This window comes from Parasteatoda tepidariorum, chromosome 1, assembly GCF_982258835.1.
Source record: "Parasteatoda tepidariorum strain Cologne lab strain chromosome 1, Ptep-v5.0, whole genome shotgun sequence".
In the NCBI taxonomy this organism is placed as follows: domain Eukaryota; kingdom Metazoa; phylum Arthropoda; class Arachnida; order Araneae; family Theridiidae; genus Parasteatoda; species Parasteatoda tepidariorum.
In genome coordinates, this window is record NC_141755.1 from 21,610,615 (window position 1) to 21,632,458 (window position 21,844).

Below are 21,844 nucleotides of genomic sequence, written 5' to 3' on the forward strand. Positions count from 1 at the left end.
ATTTTCTTATAACACATCAAGATTTATTGCTAAATATGGGAAAGCTCATACCATCGGAGTAGAGTTGATACTGCCGGTTGTCAAGAAAGTGAAACAGTTATACACGATCCAGCAGCATCCAATGCAATAAAAAAATATTCCATAAGCAACGATTCAGTGCGCGACGAAATGATGAGATGGCTGAAGACGTTAAAATTTCTTTATGCAAACTTCTGATATCCAACGAATTTTCCCTTCAATTTGATGAATCAACCTTGCCAGGTAATGTAAACTTTACTGTAGGCATATGTCCGGTTTATAAAGGTAGGAAAATTATTCAAGAGATGCTTTTTGCAAGAAGCTTGATTGTAGATATCAGAGGTTAAATCTATTTTTAATACTGTCAAAGGTTATTTTAAAGAGAAAAACATTCCTCTTGCTAATATTTTGTCCATTGCCACTGATAGGCTCCTGCAATGGTGGGTTTATCACCCTTATGTTAAGGGTGGTACCAGATATTTTAGCTGTTCACTGCGTGATTCACAGACAGCATTTAGTAGGAAAAAATCTCAGTGACCATTTGCATCAATCATTGCAATATGTCTCATCTGCTGTGAACAAAATTCACAGTAATGCTCTCAACGATTGATTATTCAGACAACTGTGTAAGAAAAACAATGAGGAATTCAATCGCTTGCTACTATACACCGAGATTCACTGGCTTTCCAAAAGCTTCTGTCTCAATAGGTATTGGAATCTTTTTGACTCTGTGCTTGAGTTCCTTGAAAACAGAAATGTAGCCAGAGCCGGATTAAGCGTGCGCGGGGCCTAGGCCATTCAAATTTTTGGGGCCCTTAGATTAAATTTTTTTTTTCTCGTATATTTTTTACTTATTCAAATATAAAAGTATTTATATATCTTTTCATTTAAGAAAGCACATTTAAAATAAAAATGAATAATAAATTAAATTTAATAAAATAAATTAAGTAATAAATAAATATCATTAACATTAAGTAAAAAAATTACCGCATTTTATTAATATATATTTGAAAGTGATTTTTTTTTAAAGAAAATCATTGTTTTTCTTAATTTTTTAAAATTTATTTTCAAAAAATCCATTTTAAGGGGCCCCTAATCATTGGGGGTCCTGGTATAGTCTGGCCTAATGGGCAATCCGGCTCTGAATGTAGGTCTGAGAGACAGATTGCTAGAATTTACGAAAGACTTTGGCTGATTTATCTGTAAAATCTAATGGAGTTAATTTACAACTTCAAGGCGACGAGCTCAATTTGATTCCTACAAAATCAGTTATTTTCTGCCTTTCTAAAAAAAACTCATTTTGTGGAGCAGAATTTTGGTTGGAATGAGTTCAGCCAAAAAGACAAAATTCTCTCTGATGATGCACGAAAATATTTTCAACACCTTGACTCTTTGCACATGTACTTTTCTGACCATTTTAAAGACGTTTTGCTCCTTGGAAATCCCTCAATGGGTTTATGGTTTATGAACCCTTTTGTGAACATTGAAACAGCAGATTTACGAGGAATCGGTCGAACTTTCAACTAATGAAACTTTGAAATGGTGATCGTCTCACAGAATATTTGCTATAAGGTAACATGAGTCATCTCTATCCTGGACGACTGTAGACTATCATAAATTTTTTTTTAATTGCCTTACCTGCCTCCTACCGTGTCGAACGTGGATTCAGTGCGGTTACGATCTTGTCACAAATGGGAGAAATCGACTCGAAATTGTGCAACGAGGGTATTTGAGTCTTAATCTCACTAAAAGTATTGAATCGAGCGTTAAGGAATTGCTGTCTGAACCATTAAGTATAATCATCTCATTAACATAGTTACTTGAATGTTTCATTGATACTACTTTTTAGTGTAAGAAAAATTATTTTAGGTGCTTTTTTAATTATATAATTAAGAATAAATTATTCTTTTTAAGAAGAGGTTTCTTTGTTATATTTTTTTTTCATTAAACGTATTTGTTTTTATCATAAAAAATAGACTGCGATTACTTGCCGTGAGAAAATTATCGAGTTAATTTATTCTTTTTCAAAAAACCAAACAAATTTAAAGAGTAAAAAAAATTTCTTAAAAATCTTGACTCCTCTAATTCAGCACACGTCCCTCCGTCCCCATACTCTAAATAACAAAGGGGGCGTTGAAATGTTTTTTGCTCCTCAAGGGGGCGGCAACGTTAAAAAGGTTGAGAACCTATGATCTACAGCAACGGCATCATGCAAAATGATACTGAATACATTTAATCATTATCTTGATTAAATAAACTATTCAAAACGCGTTTCGCTTAATCTATTAACGTGCAATCACGAAGAGCAAAGAATAATGGCAAATAAAAAAAATTATTATAGCTTAATTAATTTTGTTGGTATATGCTTTTTAGTTTTGTGCTTGATTTCATACCGTTTTTCAGTTCTGATTATTTTTTTACCTTCTCCCCCAGCTAGTTTAATGTAGGTATTAAAGAAAGATTACTCAAATAAATAATGGAGAAGATATTGTGATCCAATTAATGAATGCACCAAAAAAACTTGTTTAAAAATTTTAATGAATGGCATAATTAGTAACAAATTTTGATACAAGTAAGGAATGAAGAATTTACAAGTTGAAAGAAGAATTATATACCGATAATTAAAAGTTACCAAAAATAATGCTTAATTGAAAAAAAGAGTTTTCTAGCTAATAAGGAAAAATGATACAAATAAACAAGGAGGAATATAAAATTATATATCAATATCTGTAAAAAAATATTTATTCAAAACCTAAAAATGTATTATAAGTAACACTGAATGTTGATACAAATAAGTAATGAAGCACTTATTAGGTTTCTCCAAAGATAATGCTTTTCAAGAACTTAAATATGTTGTTATATTAAAATAATTTAATTTTAGTGAGCTTTTTATTACAAATAAAATTTATGAAACTTTTTGAAATCTATACGTTTTTTTTTGAACAAAAAAAATATGTCCACTCCAATATATGTTTTTTTTAACCTGAATGATTAAACGAACACAAATAGAACAAATTTATTCAGTGAGATGAGAAAAAAATATTAGAGAAATATTTCATATTAAAAAAAATAATTAAAAAAAGTCGCTATCAAAACTAAGAAAAGAAAATAAGAGTCAAAACGATTAAGAAAAGGAAATATGAGAGGATGCTTATTACTCGATCGTAACACACGTGGTATTTGACGCCGGAGCACGCAACCAATCAGAAGTGAGCGGAGCCAAACCATGTGCTCTTCGAAATAATTTCGGGAGTCACTGCCAGATCTTAGCTCCGTTTGTGAGAAGCGGTTTGCGCGGTGACAGGCAGCTCGTGATCATCTTTTTCTCCGGCGATCAATGTTGAATTCTAATCTGAACCGATTTTTTCAACCCTTCTATTTTTGTTGATTTTTTCTGTACATTAATTGCCTCTGTTCATAGTTGCAAACTGTTCGAAATTATCGTATGCTTAAAAAAAATGCTTCAGACGACATCTTGTAATTGTTTATTTTGAATCAGTTTGGATAATACACCATGGAAAATTGAACTTATTATAAACATGGAACTGAAAAACTGAAGTTAGCGAAATAGATTCATATTTTAAGGAAAATATTTAATTGCCAGGTATTTTTTTGCTATTAGATATTTCGGAAAAAAATTCTATATTTTTCAGTATAACAATTCTATTTAAGAAAAGTATATATATCAAAAGAATGAGTAAGAAACGTTAAAAATGTGATACCCTATAATTATTGCAAATGAATATGAAGCTTTGATCAAGGTGTTTGAAATATATGAATACGTTTCACGAGTTTTAAGCTCACCACCAGGTATCTTGAATTTTTTAAAGTTAATGCTCTAAAAATTCTATGCAAGTTATATTTCATGGAAATGCAATATGTTTTCCAAAATTTTTAATTTAACTTTTGTTATCAATCAAAATGGAATTTTTCGTCTAACTTGGAAATATCACAGATGATTCCAAATAAAATTTAAAAATTCTTTCATTTACAATATTGCAATATTATGTGCACATTAAATTTTCCCTCGGAAGAAAGAATATTTAATAAATATATGTTTATTTCAAGATTATAAAAGATTTTATCTTCGACTTGTGATAATTAGAACAAAATAAGGAGACAGAATACTGAAAATTGGACTATCAGTTTCAGTTGGATATTTCAAAATCTACTTTATGTTGAATTCTTAAAGTACATTAGAATTTTTAATTTGGCGTAGAATTCTTTATTCGATTTAGAATTTGTACTTTCGAGTAGATTTTTTTAAATTCAGTAGTTTAGAGTTTTTGTTTTCATTTGTAATTTATTGCACCTGTTAGTGAATTTTATGATGGGGCCGATACCAGAATCCCGTGTGAAAAAGAATGACGCGATTAGTGAATCGAATGACATACTCTGGTTGAGCCAAATCATGGAAAACTTATCTCTAGACAGTGGTGTAGTGGATTGCGAATCACCTGATTCCACTGGTTGCTTGCAGACGAATTTCAGTGTAACGTCGAATGACACAGAACTATTCGAAGATTGGAGAGACTACATGGGTGATAAACAAGATCCCCATGCCCTTCCCATGACTGTAGTGTACACCATCATTTTTCTGACTGGAATCATCGGCAACGTGTGCACTTGCATCGTCATTTCGCGGAATCGATATATGCACACTGCTACAAACTATTACCTTTTCAGCTTAGCAATAAGTGACTTATTACTTTTGCTGCTAGGGTTACCACAAGACATAAGTCAACTATGGTCAAAATACCCATACATGTTAGGGGAAATTTTCTGCATTGTGCGTGGTTGGACTTCAGAGGCATCAACAAATGCCTCTATTTTGACTATAACAGCTTTTACTGTTGAGAGATATTTAGCTATCTGTCATCCATTAAAAGCCCATACAATGTCCCGTCTTTCCAGAGCTATCAAATTTATAATAGCTATCTGGATACTCGCTGCTCTGTCTGCCATTGGAATCGGATATCAGCTTGGAATCATCTACGAAAGAGAGTATGATGGAAGCATAGCTCTGGAATCGGCTATGTGCAGTGTTAAAGACGAAAAGAAGCTTCAGCATTCCTTTGAGGTTACCACTCTCTTATTCTTCTTTTTTCCTGGTACTGTATTGATTATACTTTATGTCCTCATTGGTTTGCAATTGAAAAGATCCTCCGATATGGGAAGGAAACATGAAATAAGATCAAATGCAACCAACTTGAATGGTTCTTCTAAACTGCAGGGAAGAGTTTTGAACAATCAAGGAAAATCAGTTTGCCGGAAGACGTCCACGGCTTCTCGAAAGGATGTCATCAAGATGCTCTGTAAGTGTTACTTATTTTTAACTTTTCATGACTGAAATTTTATCATAATTGTTTAAAAATGAATGCAAAGTTTTTTAACATTTATTATGTTTCAATATATTCCATATTTGATAATTTTATACTAGCGACAAATTAATTTCAATTTCATTTTATATAAAGTGAAATATATAGGAAATCAATTTCACTTTGGTTTTCTGCAAAGTCAGTTTTAACGGGTTTGTATAGAAATGCAGTTTCAATTCTGCACTCAGAAATAAAAGCATGATCAAAACTTACCGAATATTGTAAAGTTTACAGTTTTTCTGGCTCTATGGGAACACCAGAAAGGTTGATAACTTTTACCGAAGCGTTGTAGTCACGATTTTGGTAAAAATAGTAACAAAATGAGGTTTTATATTATGTGATAAATTTGGTAAATGTTTCACTAAATATGTGGTAATTAGAAATACAATTTTGAAAACCAGATTTCCAGTAAACCTTTACTATTTGAACGGAAAAATTTCTAAATGAATTTTTCAAATGCCTTATATTTTGATTTTATTAATCAGAATTAAGTTTTTTTTTTAACCGGAAATGTCAATACCATACTGAACAGTTATTGTACCAGAATTTTTTCTCCGTGTGCTATAGACGCAATCAATTGCAATTCAAGGCAGTCAATTTCAATTTCACTATAGTGAAATTGATAGATTGATATAGCGAAATATGTGTACATATTTAAAATAGGTTGCTATCTATTATGTGAACAAATTAAACTTTGAGAACTTATTACCTTACTGCCTTTTTTGTTCACTCAAACTGGTCTTCGTTTTTATAATTTTTATAATATTGTTTATTTTATCTACTTATTACCCGATTTTTTTTATCGATACATATTAAGCAAATTTTAAAGCTGCACATTATCGTATGGTTTCAGAAAAATCTACTCCAAATTCAATTTATTTAGATTAATAATGATTTTAGCTAAATAGACAACTTAAGGATAATCTTGATGAAAGCATGAATAATAAAGATTCCATTTTCATTTGAGGGTAACCTATTAGCGTCACAGTTGCTACCTGCTATGCTACTTCAATTTTTCTTGAGAACGTGTAATTAGGGATCATTTACGATAAGAAAGTGTAAAATATTTATAATTTGAAGGTAAATTCAGGAACAAATAAAAGAAGAAATAAAAAAAGTAAATTTACTTTTTAACGATGACAACGATGCATTTATTTCATCTTATCAATCCCAATGGGGAAAGATTATTATATCTTGAATCAAAATTTTTATATTTTTAAATGTTTCAATATAAATGTTAAGATGTTATACATGGTGGTATCTGAATTATTTCTCGTATTCTTTTTGTCATTTTCCAAATAAATTCGATCAAGAGTACCGAGAGATTTAGATAATTTTCCGATGTAATGGTTGAACGGTATTTATTTTATGTAAAATCAGTAAGAAAAATTCGAAAAAAAACTGGAATTGGCATTCTAAGATAATAATAATAATAGTAATTTATAAATGATTTATAATCATTTATAATTCAGTAAAAATTCATGTGGGACTCCACCAAATAAACAAAATGTCGCAAGAAATATTAAAGTCCTTCCAACTTTAATTAAAAAAAACTAGTCTCTTGTTTATTTTAATTTGTTATAAAATGTTTATAATTTATAAATTAATAAAGAAGTAGTAGTATTTAATTTTATAGTTTTATAAGATTAAAGGTTATTTTAACAGAAGTTTAATCATTTAAAATGCATAAACGAGTACTATGAATCATTACATAATATAAGTATCTCGTTATATTTCAAATTAAATAGTAATAGGAGCCGAATTTTATTTAAATATTTAATTATGTTCAATACATAATACATATATTTTGTGCGTACATGTTTTTTGAGTTAATTTTAATTCTGCACAAAAAAATTAAATTATAGTTCTTCTGTTCAATAAAATATTAATTCAAAATTAAAGTTATTCAATATTATTTTATAGCAATTCAATTTTTTTTATTTAACCGTATGTCTTAACAGAAAGAAAACCAAGTATCTTTTAGTAATTTATTTGTCAGAAATAAAGTGTAACGAAGTTATAGCTTCTTTTCGATTCAATTGTTGACATTTTTTAATAAAGACAATTTAATTGCAGTGAGTGCTTTCGTGACTTCAAGCGCTAACCGTCATTTTTTATTCATGACTTTTAGCTTTTTAGAGCAGAAGAACAATTTACAGATCATATTTTAAGTAGGAAAGAATTGTTATTAATTATCTCACTATAATCTGTATTCTGTTCACGATCTTTCCTAATATTTCATGAAAAAAGGTGGTTTAAAAATATTATTTGACGAAAATTAAATTCTTCCAAATTATAATGCCTTCAACAGATATAATAATTTCAGTTTCAATGTTATAAATATTCTTTTCCACAATTACATGTTAGAATATGAGAAATGATAAGTGATAAAAGAAGAATTATATGAACAAAAAGTTTTGCTATGTAAATGATTTATGATTATGATGTTTGGGAAATGAATATTTTTTAGAAAATTGTGTGTGCTCCACATTTTGTTACGTTTTTAAATAAATCAATCTAATAAATCAATCTAATCACAATTGAGCAAACTTTTTTCGATTATTCATAAATTTAGATAAAGAAACTTTTTTGAACTATATGTCTTTCTGGAAAATCCATTAGCTATTGTCATAATAAACACGAACATTATTTATCGTGCTTCATTTAAACAATTTTCTATTAATTGTTGAAAATTTTGGGATCACCTTGTAAATCTTTATAGATATATATATTTTCAATGATATATATATTTCAATTACTTTTTTATATAAATCATATTAAAGAGTCTTAAAAAAGTCTAAAAAACCTATAAAACTGACAATAATTGTGTATATACTATTTCTCTACACTATAATGGTATACCATTCCTAAAAGAACTTTTTTTTTAAAAAAAATTGAAAAACTTGACAATTTGTTATTACAATATAAAAAAATTAAACTGTTTAATGTTAATAAATTATTAGTAAAAAACTTTTTTAAATTAAAATACTATAAAATTTGGTAAATAAATTTATTTTTATTTCAACTTTTAAACTGAGGTCTTTTATATAAAATGCTGCGAAAACAGGCATTTAAAATTATTTAAATAAAAATTTTTTTTTTACCTAATGTATAAAATTAAAAATGATTAGATTATTGAAGCAAATTTAATTCAATATGATAAGGTTAAAAAATTTTTTAATTTTCAAGCTTATTACGTTTGTAAATAAAATTTCTGTTTAGATTCTATTTTTTCTAACGAAGAAATTTATGAAAAGTAGACATGACCTGGTACTTAATAAAATCAATAAAATTTTTCTGAGCATTGCTCCATATCCCAATATTTATTACATGAAACAATTTTTTTGTTGTTGCTATAAAGTAATTTTTTGAACAACGAAATTGATAACAGAGAATTCAATGAAATTATGTTCACCAATTTAGTTTTATGATCACCAATCTTTACTGGAATATAAGGAGACATTAAAAAAAATGGATAACTAAGCATTAATTTACAGTTGAGTTTAGTAAATTGACAAAAATATTATGATCAAAAATTAGCTTTTCAACCTAGTCACAGCATGAAATACCCTGAATTCTTTTAATTTTCCAGAAGATGCGTGGTCAGGGGTTAGTTTATGCGTGGCGGCAGTGGTAGTTATTTTCGTGTAATGTTACAAAAATGTTAATTTTCAGGAAGAGTGTAAATATTAAAATCACACCGTAATTAACATGATATTAATAATTACGAAGCAAAATGACAAAGAAACAATGTAAACATCAAACAAAGTAACAATGTATTATTACCAAATTTTAATGAAATGATTTTTAAATAAAATAAATGAAATTGTCTAATTTTAGAGTGAGCTATAGACATTCACGATATTAAAGAGCAGAAAATAACAAGGAAGTAAAAAATAAATTAATAAAATGCATGTAGGGATAGAATAAACTTATAATTATTTCATTTTAGAATTGTAATAAGAGCGCATGTGTTAAAAAGTGCTACAAACATATGCCTTTTTAACAAAATTAACTAAAATAAACTCCAGATGATGGCTAAATGTAGATTAAGGAAAAGTGGATAGAAATAGCCAAAGACCGATCCCGTAACTAAAAGTTAGAATTATTCGTAAAAGAAATTTTCAAATGATGCAACCGCCATTGGTATTAAAAATACCGTCAGCAGAATTAAAACGTTTAACTCGAGTGTATTTCCCGCTTCTTTCATAATATTAATGCATATTTGGTGCCACCTATATTTTAAGAAAAAAACAAATAAATAAAAAAAGAAAACGATAACGAGTAATGACAAATTAAACGATAATTTATTTGCAAGGTCAAACAATTTACTCTCAAAACTTACTGATCTAGTTTGTCTTAAGATACATCTATTAAAAGGGAGTTTTTCACATTGGAATAATAGCCCTTTCAGCTTAGTGATAAGAAAACAGTTTTGTGTTTGTGTTTTGGAGTTGCCGCTGTGACTGAAAAAAGATTCTTCATAAGATTCTTCTTCTATCTTCCGCTTGGTCTTCAGTGCCAGACATAACTCCCTTATCTCGTTACTAGTTTCCTAGAAAAATAAGAACTGTACATATTTACACGCCAAAACTCTTTGGGTGGGTTACATCATAGAATTAGGACTTGTCATCTCTTCATTAACAGGAAATAAGCATTTGAACTTTCGTATTGGTATTGTAGTAACTTTATGACTCAAAGTAAATAAATATTTTTTTTCAATTCCGTTTACTATTATAGCTATTACGTTAAATTAATAAATGAAAATAATTCGAAAATTTTTTCAGCGTTGATTAATGTTATTTTACCAGTTAGAAATAATAATAAAATAGTACTATACTGTGAAACACTCTGTATCAATTTACGGTAAGAAGTACCGACAGTCAGGGTAGCATTACATTTTTATGTAAAATTTTAAGAAATGAAAATTCTAATATACTGTAGTTTTTACAGTACAGTTCGCTTTAAATCCACTGAATTCCTGTAATTAAGTAAATATTACTATACAAATTAAGGCATAAAATTTTACGGTAATGATAATAACAGAATACTCAGGCTGCCAGTACTTTATATAATTTATAATTAGATCCGGAATTTCTTACAGTGTTGCTAATAAAGTTACTTTTCAAGTATACATTGTATACAAGCTGCAGTAGAAATTAGATAAAATAATGCGTTAAGCAATCTTTTTGAAATATTTTTCTTTCTAGTTGTTTATTTATCCTTTAATAAATAAAAAAATAAAAAGTGAGAAAAAGAAATGTAATAATAATATAATTAGCAGATACAATAAACATGGGCAACGCGCAAAAGAATAGAAAAAAAATTTTTTTTTAGTTTTTTGTTGGCTACATATAATAGTTTAGTTAACGGCAGTGATCGTTAAACTTATGACATGTCTGTTCTACCTCCTCCGTGCTTTAAAATCAGATTGTAAGCCTCAACTAAAAAACTATCTTTTTTAATTTTACAAAAAAGTACAAGTATAATTTATCTGCTTAGTGCAGTTAAGATCAGCGGTTCCTAGATTGCGTTCGTTGGAACTCTAGAGTTACGCGAAACAATTAAAAGGGTACTGAGAGTTAGGATTTTTTTTTAACGATTTTTAAACTTACAATTATATTTAGGTCTAATCAATAATTTATTATCTATATTCGAGTTGCCATTTTGAAATTATTTAAAATAAAATGCCAATAAAAGAGAACTAATTTTTAAAAAAAAAATATATAATTCTTCGAATAAAATATGTTAAATAAATTGTGATAAGAACATGTTTTTACAAAAAAAAAATCCATGAATATTCTCCATCGCTCTTTTAAAATCGCGCAGCTGTTTTGTTTGATTTTTTAATTTAATTAGATATAATTAAGGGGTTTCATTTTCATTATGAGCATAAATATCATATTCAGTAAGTTGAAGTGGAAGAAATTATTAATTATTAATTTCTCGCCACACATTTATTAAATAGTTTTTTCCCCTTTCGGAGCTTGTAACTACTTCTAATTTAGTACAGTGGTCCGAAAACTATTACACTTAACTATTTTAATATTCAGGTCTATTCAATGTAATAGTAATGTACTTGATGATTAAAAACGTAAACGTTTCTTTTCAACTCAATTAGTCATCAGTAAGCACAGGTAACTGTATTTAGTATTCATTAATACATTAAAAAAATACTTCTTTTATTCAAATTTATGGTATATGAACTCAAAAGAGTTCAGGTGGGGTGTCTTACAAATTTCTGTCTGACAAACAGAGTGCGCTGTAATCACTCACATATAATTCTGCATGTAATCACTTGTGTGGCAAGCAACGAATCGGTATGGAAATCTTATTGGAAAGTCCTAAAAATACTGCACCATCATATTGTTTGTTTTTATTATTTTACGAATATTAAATTTGTCTGTTATCCAATGTGGCCTCTTTATTCGATGCACCCATTCACCACTGAATCATTCTGCAACATACACTTAAGATTTTTGTCAGAAAGCAGCTGATAAAGCGATTACTTCCTATAAATAATTTATTTCCGTTTTATTTGCTTTGTTATTTGACGCATTTCACATAAACACTTTGGCAACCTAAATTTTTATTAAAAATATCGATTGAATTGAACATTGAATTCTTTTCACACATTGAGAATTATATCTTTCTTTTGATCGAACAATTCTGTAGTTTGTAATATTTCTTTTCACGCATTAGGATTTCTATCTTTCTGTTCGGTAGCTCCAAGGTATTTTCCATCCCACATTGAGATTTATATCTTTCTTGCGATCCAATAATTATGCAGTTTTAATACATTTCGCTTCATACATTGAGCTTTATATCTCTCTTCCAATCTAATAATTCTCTAGTTTCTGAAACTTACAGAAATTTTGGTAATTTTTCACAATTTTAAGAGTTTTACCACCAGAAAGTTGGAACAAAGGGACTTTTCATATAAACTCGTGAATCATTTAAAAGTAGTGGCGAGGAAAATATACTTAAGTCAAATTTACAAAACATAAACTTAGCTATCACAGAAAGAAATTTTTCCCAAAGAGGGAAGAAATTTTCAGGATTTGTTTTAGTTAATTTCCCTTCTCATATAGAAGTAGAATTCAAAAAAATTGTATAGCTTTTATTAATTCTTCAATATTCATTCATGTCTCATACCGTAATTTGATTAAAACCGTGTTACTTGATTTCGATTCAATATTAAGCTTTCTCGTTTGTTTACGGAAATAATAACAATTGTAGAATCTTTTATACATATATTTATTGAATAAATTTGTTGTTTTTTTTTTATATTTAAATTCTCAAATAATTTTCGATTAATCTCTGGAGAACTAAAAATAATGAAGATAATAAGAGTTTCATCTAGAATTGAAACTACGGTGAATTGAATAAAAAAAATAATTCTAAAAGAATATTTGAATATTCCTCAAGTGAATTTTTCATTTTATTATCCCGAACTTACGCCTAATCCCATATAATTTTCTCTCTGTTTTACATATTTAAATTCCCTCTTTGCAACATCCCTTTTTTTCTTAAGACATATTTTTCAAACTGAAATTGAAAATAAACGTAATAGAGGTAAAAATATATCCTTTAGAAATTTGCAAATTACATCATCGAGCTTTGATAATTTAGTTGAGTTTTATATAAATGACAAAAACTAAAAGCTTTTAGATTTTTCCCGAATGTTTTAAACAAACATTAAGTATACGTATTTTATATTTAAAAAAATTGAAAATAAAATAAAATTTAGATTGATTATTTAGTCGAAAATTCGAAAATTGATATAGAAAATGGATAATTATATTCGAAAATTCAATATATACTGGAATAATGGTTATAAATATGTATATACATATAATAACTCCAGTAAGTCTTGAAAGCTGCAAAGAACTGCACGGGAAAAAAATTCTTTGGTATAAGATGCTCGCATGCTGTAAGAAAGTAATAGGCTATTAAGAAATATGCATGTTCAAGATGATTAAGTTTTTATTTCTGTAAAAAGAATGCGCAGCTGTTTTTTTAAAGGAACGTAAACTTTATTTTTTTAACTAAAATTTTAAACTCTATTTTTATAGAAAAACTTGAGTAAGAGAATTGAAAAATGGCTGCAATAAAATTTATCAACAGCATTTATTAGATAATAACAATTAATAACAGCATTAATTCCACTGCACTGCTGAACTATTGGGACCCCATTTTCTAAATTGTGGCTAACTTCCATAACTCTAGGGTCAAAAACTTAAATCAGCCGGAAAAATAAATATGCGTTCCTGTAGAGAAAGTACGTTTTGTGTCTGATTTCGTATCTTGAAATATCGTATACTATAATTCATTAGCATATTTAGTGTTAGGCCCTCAAACCATTAAGATTGAGTCTGAGTACGTGAAATTCGATCATAAGTTATTCAGTGTCCTAGCTTTTTTATTTTGTGCACTGAAATTGAAATGCTAATATCACTGATGTAACACGTCACTGTTGCTGTGACGAGCGATGATGGAAACAGTTATTGAACAAATTATTATTGAACACGAACCTGGATTATCGATATTGAGTAACCAAATGATGAATAACCAAACTGATGGGTTACCAAAGATGGGTTACCATTGACTATTTGTAATATAGACCAAGTATTTTATTATTGTATTTATCTTTCCTAGTATTCTCCACTCTGTTAGAAAGTTTTCAGAAAAAATTATTAAATAACAACTTATTTAAGTGTTATTTTACCATATTCTAAGAAAACAGTCGATTAACACAAATAACATGGTATTCAAACTGTTAGCCGAGAAAAACCGTTTATCTGCATTCACCTAATATAATTAATCAACCAGAATTTTATCACACCACTAGGACCATTCAGGAAACCATTTAATTCCTTGCAGATGTTTACAAATTATAACTGAGATGACAAATATGTCATTCTCATGACCGACAGAACGGGGTTCGAGTCTCAGCGTTGACACCACAATATTGCCTCCTTTCCCTGCAACACGTGAAGAGTTTCCAGTATCCTGCCCTCCCAACTCCAAGGCCAATGATCTAAAAAAAGCCCATTACCTATCATTAATGTCTACTTGAACTTCTTTTTTATTGTTTTGAAACCATGCTAGTAGTAAATAGTCGAAAATAAGCGTATAGTTTTGCATTTATGTTTTTTTTAACCATAATGGTTGTAAACGGTTTAAAAACCGGAAAGGTAAAAATGATATTTACCTTAAACTTTACGTTTAGTTGGATGGACTGACTGCTGCCGGTTATTTAACCATAATTTTAGAATAAAAATTCTAACAGTGTGTAAACTTATCGCGCAAACTTGTAAATGAAAATTGTCCTTTGAAACTGGATGAATTATTATTTAGGACAACCTTGTATTTTATTAATTAATTCGTTGTAATTTGTAGCTAGAAAGAATTGGGAAATATTAAAAATAGCGTAGTTTCTGTAAAATATAAACACTATAAAAAAGTACGTCATCACTTAAAGATAATGCTCAAATTTAAACATATTTTTTTTCTGTGTACTTGTATCAAAAGAAATTTTGAAATTACTTGCTGAATATCTACTTATAGATTTAATAAGACTTTTCAATTCATTTTGGAGCTTTTTTAAATCATATGCTTAAAAGCTTTCATTTCAAGTTAATTATCCACTAAAAGAATTTTTTTTATTCGAACTACACATCATATGCTATTCTTATTAACAAAGCCACTCAAAATGATAATTTCTACTCTCAATAACATGCTAATTCAAAATGTTTGTTGCTCGCAGTCAACAAATATATATTACTTAATTTGAATTATGATAATCGTCTGTAAAGCTATATTGCTTCATCACAATAAGAACTACACTTTACATGATTCATTTAAATCGTAACTGTTCGATTATTTTCGTTAACGTAAAGCTATTAACAAGAGATGAACGAAACAGTTATTAGATTTTCTATAAATTATGCCTGCTACTCAGACTTCATATAAACGTCAGTCTCTGGGTGACAAGAGACGGCGAAAATTAAGTTTCTTGTCGAGCACTAGAAGTAGCTTTATAATTCAAGTTCCCCAGTTGAGTTGAGTTGAGTTGTCCCTGAATTCAATGCGAGCAATTTTAGAAAAGTTATCTGTTTAAACTACGCAAATACCTTTGATGGAAGTATCATGCTTCTTTTTGAAGTTTATTGCTTTTAAATTCAAATGACATCGAAGTACACGGAACTTGAATTTCTTTTAAGTTAAATGACAGTCAAAAAAATTAAATAAGTTTCTGAACTTATTTGAGGAAAAAGAAATGTGAGGTGATTTAGAGTACTAAATAAATTCAAATATTCAAATTCCTTTTCTTTTTAGTTTAAGCAGCTAAAGTTCAGTAGTACGGGCAATATTTGCTTTGAAATTTTTGTTATTGATTAAAATAGTTTCCATTTTGAATGCTTAAAAAATGCAAATCTAAAGTAGATGTAAATAAAAAAAAACATCAAAGAAAAAATCTGCAAATAACTAGGGTAAACACAAAGTTTTGGATAAAATTCTTCTATCCTTATAGAACAAGGTTTTTATTCAATAGTAAGTACCCAGTATCTTAAAAATAATTTAAAACTTAAAAGTCAAGGAAATGAATAAATAAAAATGGAAGGAGATTAGATAACCGTGTGCATCTTTATAAGTCTTCCTTAGGAAATGAGATGTATTTTCTCAACGATTCGAAATTAACTGCTAAGTTTGCTAGCAGATGGTGCTGCAGACTGGAAAAAACTTCTACATCAAACTGTTCTGCTGTTTGACAGCCCATTTCAATTGAAAACATTTGCAAGAGCTTCTGTTTATTTGCGCCGGAGACTACGTACATTGTTTCCAGATTGAAAATGTTTCAAGTTTATCCGATTCCGATTAGATGGCAACATAGAACACTGATTTACCTTATTTCGCAATGAAACTTCTTATCGTGCTGTTTTTCACCAAAATCCTCTAAAAAGCATCCTAATGGGTAGTTTCAAACTGCAGGGTATTAGTTTATCTCTTTTAAGCCCAACGAGTTAATTTATTTTATGTAAAACATTAATATATCTGTAACTCATGCACTAAACGCTTTCTTCAAAAGTTATCGGTGTAAAACTTTACAAGTCTCTTAAGTTTTGCGAAAAACACCGGTGATGAAGTCGGGCATTCGTTGATCGTGAAATATAGTTGCATTATAAGCAAACAGAAAGGTATAAATAACTCTACATCATTTTACTTTTACAAATTATCCCCTTTAAAAGCTATTTTTAATGTGTTATAGGTAATTAAATTTTCATTTTTTCTCATCATATATTCCTTACATAGAAAGGTTTTTCTTAAACACAAAAATACTTTAAATTTCTTTCAGAATAAAATTGGAAGTAAGAAAATTTATTCAATTGTCTTTCAAAAAATGTAATACAATGAGAACTTGAAAAGAATACCATAAAGCTACAAATTTCAAAATCCCCAAATATCTGTGTCTGATCCATTAAGGCTAACAGTATTGTCATAAGGACCCCACTTACAATGGACCTACTTAATTTTTATCTGAGTTCAGAAAATTTCACCCCCATTCGAAGAATTTGAAATTCCACTTTTTTTAAAATACAGTCGGACTTCTGTTTAAGGAATTTCCATTTTGCTAATTTCGCTATTTTACGATATTTTTTCGAGGAACCAAGAACATTTTGGAAATTTTTTCGTAAAATAACTTCCAAATAGCGAAGTGAATTTTCGATTTAACGAACTTTTCTTTGTTATCCTCTTTCTCTATTTCCCAAAATATTTCAGAGCATTTCTAACTTGTTAACTCATTTTATGGGAGAAATGACCTTGAATTGATTTTCGAAGTTACTATTTAAGAAAGAGTTAAATCCCTTTCTCTTTTTGTTTGCATTTCAAACGAACAAAATTAGTGGATTTTATCAGTAGCAATTAAACTTAAAAACGCACGTGGTATGAAAGTATGTTTAAAATTACTTTTATAATAAATGCAGCTATAATTATATACACATATTTAGCATTTTTTAGCTGGAAATGTATGTAGCATGATAGTGTAACGCTGGATAATGTTTTGCTCTATTTTTGCTTTCCATTCAGATTTCTTTTATGGTTATGATTTATAAAATAAATATTAGATACTAGGTTACAAGATAAAGGCGTATCAATTGCTATTTTAATTATGTCTAGTGTTTATAAATTTAAAACCTGTTTTGTGTTGTTTAAATATTTCAAGCGATGATTTTCTATTTAACGAATTTTCCATATGAGGAACTTATTATCGAGATTTAGCGACTTCGTTAAATAGAGGTCCGACTGTATCTTACAAAAACATTTGAATCCACATTTCTAGTGATTACTTTTGCCACGCATCTAGGATCATTTGACTCATGGCGTGAATTGTAATAATAATCGACATAAGAGAAAATTGTATCGAAATTAGAAATAGGGGTAGAGTTATACACTGAAATATACATAATATGGATACATTTTATTTCTTCATTCAAATTATTAAAAACCCCAACATTAATTACATTGTTTTTCATTATAATAAGCATCAAGCAACATTGTTGCGATCCGTTAAAGCTTTGTAGTTTTCAATATTGATTATTTAAATGACTTTCTTAAAATAAGGGAGTTATGAGTAAAATCTTGGTACAAGATATACATCTAAAAGCGGCATTAAAGCGTTTCTCCTTTTGGGTGAAAAATTAATATTCACAAAGAGTTTCTTTGAAATTATGTGACTAGTAAATCTGAAAATTTACTACTCATATTACAAAGAGTTTCTTTGAAGATTAAGTAAATCTGAAAAAAGAACAGAACAATTGTTTATAAAAACTAATTAATTTAATTTTTCTCCTATCGTAAATTTTGAGAACTGAATCCAAATATTGAAAAATTTAATCCAAATATTGCCAAAAATGCTACAGACTTTTGTTAGTCATTTCGTCGATTTATAACAAATGTTACTTAAAATACAATATGTTAATCATTAATTCCTCAGTTTTATTGTTCTATATTAAGACTACTGACAATAGACTAATCTCTGTAATTTTGGAGAAAGAGTAGGTTATAATATATAGAAAAACTAAAGAGGCACGTTAATGTAGAATTGAGTAATATTTCTCATATGAGTGATAATTTCACAAAATGTCAGAAGCCAGAGCCGATTAAGTATAAAATGGAATAATAAACACTATCAGCATTCTAAGTTACTGCTTAAATGTTACTGTATTTAAAATGGCAACATTGTTTTTAAAGTTTGCGGGACAAAGTTGTTACCAAGGTTTACATGTTTCTTACTGTGTTAATATTACAACAAACAATTGAAATTTTTCAACTTAAATCGTTTTTGACAATTTCTTTCGAAATTAAAGTTATATTTATTGAAGGCAAATAAATAATTTAAACAATTGAAATAACTAATTATTTATATTTTTTGAAAAAATATTTTCTTTTATTTCACTTAAAAGTAAAAAATTACGTATACATTCTTTTCAAACCAATTTATAAAATGTAAGCTTGTGGGACAATTAAAGTTATCTTTTTTTCCTGAAAATTGCAAAAAATAGAAACAGAATCTCTAATCGACCAGCAACATTTGCTTATAGATCATTAAGAAACATCACATAAAATGTGTAACACAATTATTATTTTATGTTCTTTCAAATTGAATAATAATACAGAACTGAAGGAGAACATTTTTAGGTCTCAAAATAAGAGATCGATGTTGAAATTATCGATTCAAAAGTTTTATTTTACTATATTAACACACTGTTGAAAAATGTCTAAATTAAGCGATTTTCAATTGTTTTTCCGATAAAGTAAATCTCATTATAAGGAATATTTTACAATATTTTAATCGATGTATAATATTTTATATTTGAATATTTTATATTCTTTAAACATTTTAACTTAATTAAGGACTTAATTTTTTGCAGTTAATTTATGTAAATGATTTCATTTTTATTGATGCTTATTCGTAGGAATGTAATAATTATTTAAAGAATCTTTATAAACCTTAAGATATCAAGTGTAAAATAAATAGTTTTCGCCTCATAAATGAAACCCAAATGTGTTTTTCTTTGCTCTTTTATAGCATTTTTTGCAATTTCAAGGTATATTTTTTTATTCAATCGTATTTTTTTAAATTAGTTTATTTTTTAAGATCTTTGACAATATTAGGTCTAAAATTGAAGATTATAAATTTTAAAAATTATTAAAGTAAATAAACACAAGCTGTTTGTGAATTTTTTTAAACTTTCTTCCTCAAGTATTTTAGAAATACTAACAATTTTAAGAAATTCACTGCTTAATTTCTTTTAATATACATTTTTTAATGTAGGTGTACCAAAATTTTGGAAAGAAATGATGTCTCAGATTGAACTTCTGGTTTAGATAACTTTTCTGTTAATTTAAGGGAATTTTTTTATGTATTAAGGAGATTTTTTGCTGTTTTAAAAGGACTTTTAATTTATCAAAATCTGGGCACCAGTCATAAACAATTGATATAATTATTGTCCAAATTGTCTTATTTCAAAATGTGTTATTTTAATTAAAAATATACTGAGAAAAAAGTATGGTTAAAACTACTAGAATATGGGGAAATTTACCATGCTTCAGACTATGCGAACATGAAAACCCTCAGTAATTTTTACCGAATTGCTTTGGTAATGATTTCGGGAAATAAAAATGAAATATAATTTCACAATCTGTGATAAAATTTAGTACTTTTATCATGACACCTTAGATTAACCATTTTTTGGCTAAGTTTACTGTTTAGTTTTGTATTCTTTTACTTAGTGTATGGTAATAAGAACTATAATTTTGAAAATCAGAATTTCTGGTAAACGGTCATCATATGAATAAAACATTACCAAATAAATGGTTTAAATACCATATATTTTGGGAACCAGAACTAAAGTTTTTTTTTTACCAGAAATGTTATTATCTTAGAATACTTTTATTAAATTATTTTCTCTGTGTAAAATAAATTAATAAAAACCGTTAGCAGAATTAAACATTTAGAAATATTTTAAATCGCATTATTTTTTATCGATGCATTAAGCACGAAAGGTTGCGAAATATATTTGCATACATATTTAAAAGAATTAGAAGAAAGAACTGGATCAATGCGCATTCAATAAAGTAATCGAATTAGCAAATTTAAATTCCTTGTTCGTGTTCATATCAGTTATCTCATCTCATTACAAATGATGTTTGGCTCCACGCCAAATCTGTTCTCAGTCTTCTAATTACGCCAAATTGCTGATGACATTTTTAGTTTTGTTTTCACGACAATTCATAAAATAACGCCGGCGTAATTATTACCTATTAATTAAATCTCGCTGTTTTTCAATTATGAATATTAAGTTTATAAATATCACAAAAAATGTGTTTTGTCTAATCAATTTTCTTCAGTATGTAAAAAAAGGAAAGATTCTTTCTTTTTAGCAAAATTCTTTATCAATTTGATGGTACAGTTACTGATTAGAATCAATTCATATTATAATATGGTAGATATAATTTTGAGATTACAATAATGTATTGCTTAAAATATAAAAATAAATAGAAATAAATTCTCATAATTCATTCCGAATAAAAAAATAATTCTGATTCTAAAATAGAAATAAATTCCGATTTCTGTTATTTTTATATTAAAACGATTGAATATAGCGAGAATTTCCTCCAAAATTTGATTGAGAATCATATTATGCACTAGTTACGAACTTTTATGTTGCACTGATAACTTCTATTTGGAAATATAACTTTATAAAATATAAATTGATCAGCGTTTGTGTTTCTAGTGTAAACAAAGTACAAAACAAAATAAATAACACTTATTATTTTATTTATTTGTATTTTTTTCATATCAATTTTCATTATACTACTTAATAACAGTTTTAGAAACTTCTAAGAACAGTTTTAAACTAAAATATATTTTTGGAAAAGAGCTTCTATTTATTTTCAAAGATTTCGAAGATTATTTTCTTAAATTTACTAAATGGCAATCAGTTTTATCTGAAAAGCAATGCCTTGTTTGGGATAAGTGTATATCTACATCAACTGCATGGTTAAGAGCTATTTTTACCGTTTAAAAAATCTATTCAGCATTTAACCATAATATCGGTGTTTTGAAACATTACGGTGAACTTTTATAAGATATTAAAATGAATCAATTTTCATTTCAATTGATTCATATTATAGTATATTAAAAATTAACAAATGTTGATGACTCATGGAGGGAGGATGAAAATTGATTTTTGGGACAAAACTAGGAAAAATGAATTTATTTCTATAGTTAATTTTAACTTATTTTATTATTTTTTTGTAGTTAAATGTCCACGAAATACGGTAGCGAACTTTATTTTGCTATTAAATAAGTAATAAGTTCAATAAAGAGCAATAAATTGAACCTAGAGAAATGTTGGAATAAAGAGCTATGTGATATT

General features: G+C 27.8%; 1 protein-coding gene and 1 long non-coding RNA gene across 2 annotated transcripts in view; one reads left to right on the forward strand and one right to left on the reverse strand.

Annotated features, from left to right (window-relative positions):
• Positions 1–3,194: 3,194 nt before the first annotated feature.
• The window catches only part of LOC107452765 (pyrokinin-1 receptor-like), a 113,478-nt gene continuing 94,828 nt past the window's right edge, over positions 3,195–21,844 (forward strand). The window contains exon 1 of the mRNA XM_016069341.4: positions 3,195–5,333. Within this exon, the coding sequence (XP_015924827.1) occupies positions 4,346–5,333 (988 nt within the window). The 5' untranslated portion in view covers positions 3,195–4,345. The remainder of the gene's footprint in view (positions 5,334–21,844) is intronic.
• The window catches only part of LOC139425511 (uncharacterized), a 188,375-nt gene continuing 175,919 nt past the window's right edge, over positions 9,389–21,844 (reverse strand). The window contains exon 3 of the long non-coding RNA XR_015432750.1: positions 9,389–9,951. This is a non-coding gene — a long non-coding RNA (uncharacterized LOC139425511). The remainder of the gene's footprint in view (positions 9,952–21,844) is intronic.